At 34.0% G+C, this 13514-nt stretch overlaps 1 protein-coding gene across 2 annotated transcripts in view; it reads left to right on the top strand.

The window, feature by feature from the left end:
• Window positions 1-11784, top strand: part of LOC129220954 (ankyrin repeat and SAM domain-containing protein 6-like) — a 103969-nt gene extending 92185 nt beyond the window's left edge. For both annotated transcript variants that reach the window (XM_054855398.1, XM_054855392.1), the window contains 2 exons: window positions 3587-3654; window positions 11578-11784. In XM_054855398.1, the coding sequence (XP_054711373.1) occupies window positions 3587-3654; window positions 11578-11694 (185 nt within the window). In that variant the 3' untranslated portion in view covers window positions 11695-11784. The remainder of the gene's footprint in view (window positions 1-3586; window positions 3655-11577) is intronic.
• Window positions 11785-13514: the final 1730 nt, after the last annotated feature.

The raw sequence follows: 13514 nt of genomic DNA, 5'->3' as shown, positions 1-13514 counted from the left end.
TCCACATTTTTTCCTTAAAAATGTTAACTTCTATCCCTTACTACTCAAACATCTTAGTTGTAACAATCACAGAGCAAGTGCATTATTGTTCCTGTTGTTAAACAGACTGTCTTTCAGAGACTTATAAACAACCCTTTTTCAAAAGTCAATTGGCTGTTTTCCCGCAGGAGGTTATATACCAAAGCCTTCTATCTTTCTCAACTCAGGGTTCAAGTTATTTGATATCTCCTTCTAAACAGGGCCGGATTTAGAAATTTTAGGACAGTAAACTTGGCGCACCTGATGGGTCCCCCTGAGCATTACGTTCGAGAAAAATGCTGTAGAGTTATAACCACACACCTTTTTTCTATTGCATATGCTACAGGCTAGGGTACACATGACAAAAAATAGCCTCTTGTAACGTTCAAACCCACACTGTTATACACTTTATAAACCATTATTGATATTAAACACCGTAACAAACAAATTAAAGCCATATTTTAGTACGGATTTCTGTATAGTTTGTCATTTTTGGGGGTCCCTAAGCCGGGCTTCATGGGTCTATAGGTAAATCAGGCCCTGATTCTAGGAAGACCACATTGCCTCTTGATATAAGAAATAGAATGATTTCCTTTTGATAAAACTGTTCCCACGCCATATTTCTGAAAACATCTACTATCTACTATAGAATATAAATAATAGGCGAAGAAGTTTTACTAAGCGACCAGTTTTTAAGCTCGGCCGAGAGAAAAAAAAACTTACGGAAACGTGATTTGACACAAAAGCCGAAATTTAGGAACAAATGACATGCATTCATCGCCAATGTTGAACTTGCTTGGCAAAGGGTTGCCATTTCCTCCGACTACTAATTCGAAGAAAAAAAAAGAGGGTCAGGGAATGAGACACGACCCCTCTGGAGATTCTAAAGCCTTTTGTATCTGAAGATTTAAAGAGTTCAAGATGTTCAATCTTTTTTCTCTTCTCTTTTACTAATGTACTGTACTTATTTGCTACTGTTGAAAAACCGCAACTGATCGGGGCCTCCCAGACAGAAGCATAAACAATGAAAGCGCACCAATTTAAGTAATTTTTTAAAAATATTAAACTTAAACGAATTACAGTAACCCCTCGTTACATCGCGCTTGTCGGGAGACAACAAAAAAGCGCGATATATCCGAAAACGCGATATAACCGATGTTATAAAAATTAACGCAATTTTAACGCATTAACATAAAATTTAATGACATGTGCCCCAACAAAAACTTTAGTATCCAACTATGATGATTATTTTTTGTAAAATCAAAAAGAAATTAGTCTACCAATTTTTCTTTAAAAAAATATATAAAAATACTGTTATGGGTTTATGGGGGAATATGAATCGAAAGTTGCAGCTGAAACTGTATTTAACTAAGTACTTGGAAATCATGCATGTTTTGTTTTTGTTTTTAACTAAAAAAGAGAATATATTTGAGAAATATTTTTAAAAAACAATTGCGGTGAGTTTAAATAAAAAACAACATTTTTTTAAATCAAACATATAATTTTTTGGGAGACAAAGGAAAAGCGCGATATATCCGAATCAGCAATATAACGAGACGCGATGTAACGAGGGGTTACTGTATTTTCAAAACAGTCAGATCCTATGTTTTTAAGCATGCTCTTTCAGAAAAAAATACTTTTAAAATTTTGGAAACAACCCCATTGCTTTACAACAACAGAAGGGGTATTTAGCATGTTTGGGAACAAATAACATATGTACATGAAATACACTGCGAGCTCAGTCAATTCCAGCCGAGGACTGCAGCTTCGTGCTTATTAGCACACATCAGCCCGGCATAGGAGTGACTGAGCTGTAGGTGGAAAACCTCTTAAGGAAACAGATGTGTTTAACGCGTATCAAATTCGGATGTTTAGTTCTGATGCAAATTAGCATGATGATTAATTAATATGTTGAAGTTTGCTGATCGTTTATTTAGTAAGGTTTTTTTTATATATAGGCAATCTCATCAACCCACTAGTACTCTCATTTTAGAATTAAGAGAGGGAGGGGGTGCGGGATATTGAAGAGGTATAAATGTCGTCCCAAAATTAATAAGTGAAGAGGGAAGGGATGGGGGGGGGGGGTCACAAGCAGTTTCTTTGTAATATCTGATACCAGGGTTCACCGACTGATGACAGGCCCTGGTGTTAAGCAAATTGTGATTTAAAATAGGACAAAAGAAAAAAAATCTCGAAGTGAAAAACAACGCATGGTTCCTTTGTTACTGCAAAATTAATTTATTTTAAGGATTAAAAATTTTTACTCGTTTCATACTCTTGTGCCCTTCTAATTTTGCCCCTTTTCTTCTAAATCACATGTCACTAACATATAAATTAAGCTTGGCGATTCTGCGATGTCTTTTTACTACCCTTTAGCAATGAAACATCGGACAAATTAGGCTTAGTTACCTCCCTTTCAGCGCTTTCGCAGAGGGGAGAGAATTCTGAGTACCCGATTAGCATTGCAAATGCAGTGCCATCAGCATTGGCAATTTAGTGCCTTTCGGATTATTCAAGCACGCTCTTTCCCAAACTTGTCTTGCCTACCTGTTCCTAGATGTTCGCTTTTTTGTCAAACCACTCTTCCGTTTCGGGTCGAAAGGCAGGTAACATAAGTTTCTACCAATGTGGGGGGACATCTTTGCCTGTGAAATATCGTTGCATCTACCTTCCTCACTCCCCAAGTATTAATGTGTTTTGAATTTATACCCAACGCAACCAGCTGATTACCCTTGATTGAGCGCATAATCAACTGCAATATTTTTTTTAAATAACTTACTGCTGTTAATTATGTACTTATTTCAATCATTTCCTTTCATGAATTTGGATAATGTAAAAATTGAAAAGAAGTTGCTGCTGCTGTGACCAGCTAATTCATTTTGTATCTATAGACATTATTTTTAGATCCATATCATTCTAGCTAAGTTAAAAACTAGCTGCTTATTATAACTAGTTAGATTTCCTACATTAGGCAACTTTATTTTTGTGACCAAGTGCAAAATGAAGCAAAGTCTCAAGTAATCTCATGGAAATATTTTCTAGCACACAAATTTACACATTCAAATGATACTAATTGTGTCGAATATTTCATTGAAAGCAGTCATATAAATACAAATGTGACACCCAGTAACAGGCTCTGGGCGCAGCTAGTCAGTTTATTACTCCCCAATAAAGACTAATGGTCCCCTTAAAGCTGTCTAGCTCCTTACTCATCACAGCCTCTTCCGGTAAGTTGTTCCAAGTGCTCACAACCCTACTAAAGTAATAATTTTTCCTAATTTCCAGACTAGCCTAATACTTGACTAGCTTAAAACAATGATCCCCTCGTTTTACTTTCTGTGCAAAAGTCTAACAGTCTTGACTTAATGAGAAACAACTAAATAAAAAACTAAATAAAAAATACATATACTTGTACTTTGTTCAATAAACAGCAATGATATTACACTGCTTGTTTTGTGATATATCTGCAGATGTTTAATGATCATATTGAATATTTCTAAACCACATCCTTTAAGCATTCACTTCCCTTAATTTATTTTCACCATGACATTACTGAAATTTGTTTTAGGTGACTTAACCATATTACTAAATAAGGAGTCCCTTCAAGAGTATGTGCAGAAGTTTCGAGATCAAGAGGTAAACATTTTCCTGTTATTCAGTTACGTTTTTAATTTTGAATTGAGCAAATTGTTTCAACAGGGGCAGATGGGGCCGGCGGGCAGCCAGGCAATTGCCCGGTGGGCCGCATTGAATTTTACAATTAAATAGTACAAAAAAAAAATCCATGTTTTTTTTTCCTTCTTTCTTTGTTAAAAAAAATTATAAAATACCATAATAATCCGGTACATTTTTCAATGACTTATAAGAAAGTCGCTGCTAGAAAAGTAATGGTAAACTCATGCAGTGAGTAATAAGATGATTTTCAGTGTGTCGGTAACTTCATAGACCAGTAAGATAATTTTCATAGAGGAGGAATGAACAGGTCAAGACGGTCGTTGCCAAGGGTTGGCTGCCATTTTCACCCGACTGCGCGTGCGCGATGCAAAGAAGGATAATGTGTTTATCAGTGTATGTATGTATGTTTGTTTCTATGTAGCGTTCTAGAGGCTAACCACCTTGGCCAAGTTTGATCATTCGTACGTCAACCGATTTGTCTTAAACTTGGGAATGTCACTAAGCACATGACTAATCAAAATTCACCATATCAACAATCAGTCACCATTTTGTCATTTCGGGATCGTGTCGCATACAACTTGCGTGCGACACAGCAAGTGACAAATGCAGGTAGCGTTTTCACTGCCTGATTTATTTTTTTACTACGTCTACAAATTTAATTTAAATCTTTAACATGTTGCATTTGTTTTTTCCTTGATTTTGATTCAAGGGACTGAGTTTCGCAATGCGTACTTTCTTGATGGGCTTTTTCAGTTTTGCGAGAAAGATTTGATTGACGACGTTTCCGATTTCACGTCATCATGAGTTATGCAGGCTGTTTATATAGCTGTGATGTGGTTGACTTAAGTTTACGCATTTTCGCTAAAGGTCAAGCACATGTAGTTTTAAGCCGAGTTAAAATGATCTGTAGTTTAGACCACTGCCAGTTACTTAATGAACATCACAATATAAACTCTTTCAATGAAATGACAAGATTTCAAAATTTACCGTCTTATAATCACAATAACTAAGTCAACAAAAATTAACTAAAAATGTGAAATAAAAAATTGTTAAATAAAAACATAAAACCCGACTCCGTAAAAACCAAAAAAAAAAAACAGCTAAAGAAAAAATGTAAGCAAGTTTAGAATGTTATCAAGTACTACTGAATAACTACATCATTGAAATAATTTTACAAACAATACCCGCATAAGACAAATCGTTAATTCTAAAGTAAAATAGAAGGATCAACAGTGGAGGCCCATTCCTTTTTGATCAATCAAGGAACCCCGTAAAATTTGAATGGGCCCTGACTGTTGATCCTTCTATTTTGCTTTTGAATTTATGATTTGTCTTAGGCGTGTATCGATTGTAAAACTGTTTCAATGGTGTAGTTATTCAGTAGTACTTGATAACATTCTAAACTACTTGGCTTATATTTTTTTTCTTAATTATTATTATTATTATTATTATTATTTTTTTTTTTTTGGTTTTTACGCGGTCAGGTTTTTTTGTTTTTATTTAATAATTTTTTATTAATTTACTGATGAAAAAAAAAAGTGAAGGAAAAAAAACAGTATTAAAAAAATTGTGTAAAGAAAGAATTTAAGAAAAAATGAAAAGTGGAATTAACATGACAAAGAGCATTTTTCAGCAAAATCTTAAAAGAAAATGCAACCTTTGAATATTATTTGGGAACATCCACGGTTCTTGATTATGATTTACCTTTCTGAAGGCCGCTGAAATGTATGTTTCAAATATTCAGCACATACTACTAACTCATGACAAACTTCAGCTTCATACAAGATAACTAATCATGACAGTTTCATACGGGCTGTCGAAACATGGTTTAAATAGGAAAAAAGTTAAAATGCGGTAAGGGGGAGATTTAAAAATATTGTAATGAATAGTCACACCAGTAGTTTTAAGTGTTTGAATGAACTTTGTAGGAAAAGAAGACCTTCGGTAACACTGAAAAGTACCACATCAGTACAAAATATTAAAAGATTATTTTAATGCATCACAAGTGCTTAAATTTCAAACAAGTACAATTATCAAGCTAGAAATTGAAAATTTCACTGTGAAAAAAAGAGAATAAAAATGGTCTTGGTAAAGAAATACTGGGTGAGGGTTTTCCACAACACTTGTATCAATAATTTAATAAAAGAAGATTGGGACTTAGCCAAAAATTTGGAAGAGAGGGAGGTCCTCGAACCTGATCTCTTCATTTACACCACCAAGGTAGTCTAAAAATGCATTTTAAAACTTTTATTTTGAGAGTGCTGGTATTGGGGAAGAGTTTCCAAATTAGAACCCTGTCCTATTTCAAATTCAAAAAGTTTCCAGGAGAGTAATCATCCAAACCTGCAGAAACGTCTCCACCCCATCCTTAAATATCATCTAAAATTTCGTTTTTAAGACTTCAATTCCGAAAAGATTACTGGGAAGAGCTCCTGAACCCTTGAAAACATCAGCGAAGATCATCAACAACTGTGTTTTAAAATTCAAATATCGAAAGCTTCACCTACCAATATTATCAAAGATCATTCAAAAACTGTGTTTTAAAAGCTTAATTCAAAAAAGTTTCGTTGGAACGTCCACACTACGCTCATCAGCATCATTAAAAGTCTTCTTAAATTTTGTTTTATGGGCTTCAATGTCGAAAACTTCTGGTGAAGGACTCCCAAAAATTTTCCCCCTTCACGTCATTGAAAGTTGACTCAAATCGTTTTTTAAGCTTTCCTTTTGAAAAATTGTCGGTCCATTTACGTTATTAAAAAAGACCTGCCTGCAGTCCCACTTTATAGATTTCAATTCCGGAAAAAATTTTGGGAGCACCCCCAAACCTCTTCATTTTCTAACATTACTTACGATCACCTAGAATGCATTTTTAAGACACCAAATTAAAAAAATTCCCGGGAGCAAATATCTGGGTCATCAGATTTTTGCTCATCCTAACATTGTCAAAGATAGTTCTAAACCTACGTTTATTAAGTAAATTTTTTTTTAAATTTCCAAAAATAGCAAGCCTATCCTTAACATAATTTGCGATGCAACAATAGCGTTTTAAAAGTTTCAATTTTGAAAAATAGTCAGGAAAACGCCCCCCCCCCCCCCCCCCCGACTTATCCAAAGATTGTCTAGAAGCCATAAAGAAACTACAAATCAGAAAAATCTCCAGAAGTCACATCAGCCTCCAATCTCTCTTTTTCCTTAACATCACCAAAAACCGTATGAAGCTGCTTTGAGCCGTATGAGCCCCCAAACCTCTCCTTCCCCTAACATTATCAAAGATCACCTCAAGTGCATTTTTAAAAGTATGAACTCGAAACCATATCTGGAGAGAAACTTTCGGTGTAAAGATTATACTTACGATCAGGTTCAGATTGTAGATTTACTAGTTACTTACTTTTAAACCAGAAGCTGAATCTATTCTTTATCTCTGTATTTAAGATACATCTGAAATAATTAAACGACCGGCCATTCCATACACGGGAAGTGTAAAAAACGTAGAAGGTTCTTTTTTGACCTCGCGAAGGGCTTAATTCCAGGAGACATCAGCTGATGTTTATACAGTGCTAATGTCTCCAAGAGGGCTTGACATGTCGTCCTACTGAAGCCCTTGAGATAGTCGGACCTCATTGTCATGTCACCTTTGGGATTGTCAACAAAGAGTAGTCATCGCCAGAGTGACGTCATAACCAGAATAGTTAAAAAAATTTTTAACCATTCTTAACTAAAATTTAAACATTAGTTTATTCTAAAATTACAGATTTAATAAAGAAATTAATATTTTCATGTTTTTAATTTGAATTAAATGATGTTGGTTTGAATTATTGGTGGATAAAACTAAAATTATAAGAAAAGAAAATACATCACTTTTTTTTGCTTTCTAAAATACTTCCTAATAAGGGTTTACTTTGTTTTTGAATGTTATTAATACTCCTACTTTCCACAAAGTTGATTATTGAAAAAAGGGTTTCCAGTAATTTACAGGAAAGAAATCAAGTAGGAAATTTCACTTTTGACCACAATATGGTTAGATTTTGACTGCTAAATCCCACCTTTGGAAAGGGGAAAAATTATTTCTAATTCTTTTCTCCACTTTAAAGTTGAGTGTTTCCTTCCAATCTATTGAGTAGCTCTAATATCTTTTTCTCTCATGGGAGAAGCTTTCAGTGGCCACCTACAGCTATGGTCTTTCTCTTCTCCTGCTGCTTCTCTAGTCCAGTATTAAAATGCACCTGCTTTGCATTTTTTTTCGATTGTCCTTCTTGTCAAAGTCTGAAATATGTAGCTTTCAGAACTTATCTTACTTGCCCCTCCCCATTCTTGAGGTGGCATGCATGGTTCATAACAACGCATGTCTTTTATTTCTTGTCAGAGTCTGGAATACCTACAATAAACTTTTCCAGATGTTTCCATTATTTTGCCGAAATATTTCACTTGCAAAGTAAAATTCAATCCTGTGCAAGCAGCTCAAAGTGTCGTTATAACAGAAGGTTCTCCTGATTTTACTGTTGTAAAATCAGGAGCAACTTAACATTAAGATTGTATAGCATGAGTTCGGGACTTTGAAAAAGTGATGTGAAAGCTGGGTGTCGCGATAATTAGGTTTAGGTCTTTTCTGGCTAATACTTCATCTGTCTACATTCATCTGTCCATCAAAGATAGCCTAATACATGTATGTTCTTAGAACTTAGATTTCAACAATTTTCTGGGGGAACGCTTCCTAATCCTACTTCTCTAATATCATAAAGGATCGTCTGAATTTTCGCTTTACACGTTCATTACAATCCTCAAAGCAGAATACTACTAAATTTGTGACGTATGTCGCCGAACAGATGCCTGAGCTTCAGAACAATTCTGTTCAAATGTGGGAGGAAAACTGACAAATTTTCTGCAAATTTTAGTGAAATTTTTGCAGAAACCGCGGTGCAAAAAAATCTGCAGAAACTGTGGTGCCGAAAATCTGCAGAAACTGCGGTGCAGAAAATCTTTAGAAACTGCAGATTTTCTACAAATATCTTCCAACTCAAGATAGAATTTTGCAGAAATTCTGCAGATTTCTTAAAATTAGATAAAAATCTAAAATTCTCGCAAATTACGACAATTTGGCGGAAAGCTCACGATGTTGTTGTAGGACTTTCCCAATCGATCTTCATCCATTGCAATTTCCGCCATACACGTATGTTTTGGAAACATGCCAACATTGAAACACGTCCATTCTGCCGTGCTAAGCACAGATGTGGTATCTGCACATTTTATCAAAATTGAGTTATTGTCACCAAGGGTCGTTAGTAATTTAATTTACCTAAATGTCAAGTTTTTTGGCGATTTGTGAACGCGAAATATTTAAAAAAGCTTTAAGAAAAAAGTCGTAACTGCACAGTTTGCGGAGTTTGCTAAGGCAATTTGAACGTAAGTGACAAATACTAAGCCTTTAAAGTGGTATCTGCGCAGTTACCACTTTTTTCCTTAGTATTTTTTGTAGATACGACTTTTATACCTTAGTAAAGCAGCATATTTAATAATGTAGCAGTTTATTGTAACACAGAGTATTAAAATTAGTTTACCGTTGAATAGTTGATACAGGTTGATAATAAAAACTAATACAACTTTGCATAATTGTTAAAGTAAATATCCAGCTTTTTCTATTTAAATGTTTATTTAAAATGCAAAATTCTAAAAATGAAATGCATGTAAAATATTCATATCTAATTCTTTCATGCTAAAAAAAACGCATTTCATTCTACGGCCGGTAATATTTTTATTTAAGTATCGTCTGCTGTCAAAATTAGCTTCATGCTCGGTAAAAATGAATCTAGAGAATAAAACATTATAAGAAACACATTCTTTGAATATAAAAAACAGAAAATTGTTATGGATTACAGTTTTAACTGTCTGGAGTTTTGAAAATGGTATCTTTCAGAAGGTAGATTCTGTTTTATTTGTGTTAACAAAATAAAGCGAAACAGCTAAGTCTAAAGAAAGCAGATGTTTTCTGTATCATTTAATGATACTTTGAGCACGTTTTACTAAGCTATTTTTGTCGTATCTGTGCAGATACCCCTAAAAATGCCTAGTAATTGTCACTTACGCTAAAAATAGCTTAGTATATGAAAAGGTTTTGAAAAGAAAATTTGTCGTAACTACATTTATTAATTTTAAATTAAGATTTTTACAAAAATACTCTCTTACGATTTTTAGATAAGTTATTTACGAAACAACTACCGCAAGATGAGCATTTAATTAAGTCATAAATCAAAGATATGAGTTGTAAAACTTTAATCGTCAATTTCTCATTTTAAGCTCTATTGCAGATACCACAACTGTGCTTAGCACGGCAGCATTGCTAAAATTGCGTGTCTTGTTTGAGATTTCAATCCCTTTGCATCCAGAAAATATTTAAATTATTTAGAAAGATTTGAAGTGTTTTATTAATATGCAACCCAAATGTGACTCATTATATTTATTATTTCAGTAATTTCTTTATTTAGTAACATTATTTTAATTGCTCCTTCATGCCATGTAAAATTAACCAAAAAAGTGTGATGTAACACCTAGGTTCGGATTTTTAAAAAAAATTTGTATCTTTGCTCTTTCTATGCATTTTAGAAAGCATATAAACTATTTTTGGAGAATCTCAATCAGTTTAGGTTTGACACCCTGTTTTTTTTTTTTTTTTTTTTTAATTTTATAGTTTTCATGATCAACTAATTTTCCAAATTCTGTGCTCTTTAATTAGTCATTTGGTTGAAAGCTGTGATGTTTCTGGAAATATGTCATTCCCATAGAAATAAATAGCAACAGTCAAGTTAAAAAAAATAATAATTCTATAAGTATGAAACGATTTTGATTTTTGGCACCTAATTTGTGGAAAATGTCACGTTCTTTTGCCCACAATGCTTGAAGTACTTGCAGAACAGTTTTGGTCAAATGATTTTATGTTGCAGAACATCATAAAGTATTCTGCTTTGGGGATTACAATTATACATTCTGTTTTCACACAATATTGCGTGAAAAGTTCCTCCTCTTCAATTGTTAATACATATAAGGTGTGCCTGCAGAGACTGAATAACAGGGGGAGGGAGGACAATTTATCATTAAAAAACTTGTTAAAGAACTTATCCTAGTGTTTCCAATACCAGATAGCTTAAACATACAGTTCTTTGGAGACTCTAATTTCGAAGATTTTCTTGGGAAGTTCTCCTAATCCTCCCTCCCACAAACGTCACCCAAGTTCATTTAAAAGTAGTCTTACAATGCGTTTTTGGAGCTATAATTTCAGAAATTTTATGGGGGAGTGCCCTCGGACCCCCCATTGTTTGCATGAATGTTACATTTTACTATGTAGGTGTTCGTATTTCTAGTTCTTTTTATTTGCATTTGTAAACGCAATTATCATAATTTGAATCCTCAAATTCTAGTGATGACTCCCTCCTAAAACAAGAACATGGATCCACCTTTTTTACATTTGAAAAAAAACTAGAGGGGGAGGGGGGGGCTAATCTTCAAGGAGCAACTCTTAAGGGGCCAATTTATTGTAAATGCCAGGGCCGGTTCAAGCTGTCCCATCTGCCACTGTGTGTCAGTATCATCATTGTGGCATTTCACCTTGATAATTTATCGTAAGTCATTTGTGGTAAGCTGTAAAATATCTTTCTTGGATTAAAATTCTAACCTGAAATTTAAAAAACAAAGAAAAAAAGGTATGTCTACTAGACATGGAATGAAGCTTTGGCCGAATCATGAGGTGTGATTTGGCCCATTTGGCCTATAATAATGATTTATCTCCCTATGAATATATATTTTGCAATTATAATTTCATAAAACATTATTGTAAGTAATTCATAATTGTATCATGTAATAAAACACATCTGATTGAATCACTCTTTGTTTTAGATCGATTTGGAATCATTTCTATGTTTGACAGAAGACGACTTCAAAAACATTGGAATTGAAGCACATGACTCTCGACAGAAATTTTTAGACATAATTAGTAAAATGAGAAATACATGAGAACTTAAGATTCTAAATGGTAAAAAGTTCTTTAATAGAAAAAGCCAAAGATAATGTTATTTTTCATAGTCTAGAGTAAATTTTTTTAATATGTATATAACTGTTGAAAAAAAAACTTTTTTGAAACATTTAAACACTTGTTGGGTCAAATTTGTCTTTCAGTCCATATCTGTCAATGTATAGAGTTATCATTAGTCCCGTAGTTGCAGGGAAGGGCCTATCTACCCAACGGTGATGAGCACCCCAAGAACATGACCCCCAAAATTAGATCTAAATCCTTGTAAGATGTCCCCCTAAAAATTTCGATGGCTCCAGTCCGAGCTAACGAACCCCTTTCTTATGGGCACCCCCGCAAATGAATATAAAGTGCTAGTCCAACAGTCCATGAATGCCAGACCTACGTCGTAGTATAAAAGCCTAAAATTTTTCTGAGTAAGCACATCACAGCAGGTAAGAAAGATTAGCAATCATTTAATCTTAGTCAAGCAGGCTTTGGCAGGAAAAACGGTAGCAAAGGTGTGTAAAATTATTGCAAAAACTAAACATCATTGATTTATTTCATGTCACATGACCTGGTGGTACCCATTCAACCATCTCCGATCTAGAGAGTGTTTTTGAGAGGTACAGACATGCCTTTAAAACTAACCTATGCAAATTTTCAGCTTCCAAGACACAAATCATAAAGCTCTAGGGTACCTAAAAAGAAAGTGGGCTCCAAAATGGCATGGAAGCTGAAAATTTGTATAGATAAGTTTCAAGGGCAAATTTGCACCTCTATAAAATTTTGTTCAAATCCGAGACAGTCAGGTGGAGACGATGAAATCGCTTTACGTGGAATGACTTGATGTTTAGTTTTTGACACACCTTCTACAACCTGTTTCCTGCCAAAAACTGTTCGACTCAGCTTAAATAATGGCAAACCTCTCTTACCTGCTGTGATGTGCTTATGCAGAAAAATTTTGGGCCTTTATACTATGTGCTTACATATATGATGTAGGTATGGCGTTCATGGGCTCTTGCTCTATGTATAAAAGAATGATAACCTGAATGTCTCTCTCTCACACATACACACACGTATACAAGTATGAGGGGGGGGGAGCACTTTAATATTGGTAAAACATTCTAAAATATAATTTCTTTACTGAATATGATAAAAATAATCTAACTTAACAGTTAACAATGTAGTAAATCTTTTAAATGAAAAGTTCAGAAGTCATAAGCACAATTTATTCCATGAGGTTCTTAAACTTTTGACTGTACAAAATATGACACCGTTTTGATGAGTGATATCAAACAATTAACATGTGCATGAATTACCTTCTAATAAAAGGTAAAGTGACAAAATTACGACATTTTTATCACATCTAACAACCAGTAATAATCGAACACACATATCCAATATTTACAAATGTTACAACTTATGAGCTAACACAACTTATATTGACAATCATTAACTGCATTTCACATAAAAATTGAAATAGCACACAATTTAAATTGTTAATACTCTAAACGTTCCATTCTGGAATACAAGAACAGCATTTTACATTACCATTACTTTGACTTCACAGGCAAAACACTTAATTGAGCAAAAAGTGATAAATTTTTTAGCTCATACACATTGCAAGTATTCATACTGCTTTATGTTTCCTTGCTTATGTAATGTATATGGAAGCAGTGGCGTAGCCAAAAAAAAAAAATTGGATGGGGTATGGTCTAATTTCAAAGAAGGATATGATTAGTTTTAGTTCATTCCTACTGTGAAACAGAATTTGTAAAATAATTTTTTGGAGGTAGGGGAGGTTAAATCCCCCTCCCCCCTG

Source organism: Uloborus diversus, chromosome 1, assembly GCF_026930045.1.
Source record: "Uloborus diversus isolate 005 chromosome 1, Udiv.v.3.1, whole genome shotgun sequence".
Classification (NCBI taxonomy): Eukaryota; Metazoa; Arthropoda; class Arachnida; order Araneae; family Uloboridae; genus Uloborus; species Uloborus diversus.
Note: the sequence above shows the minus strand (reverse complement) of the source record. Positions and strands in the feature narration are given on the sequence as shown.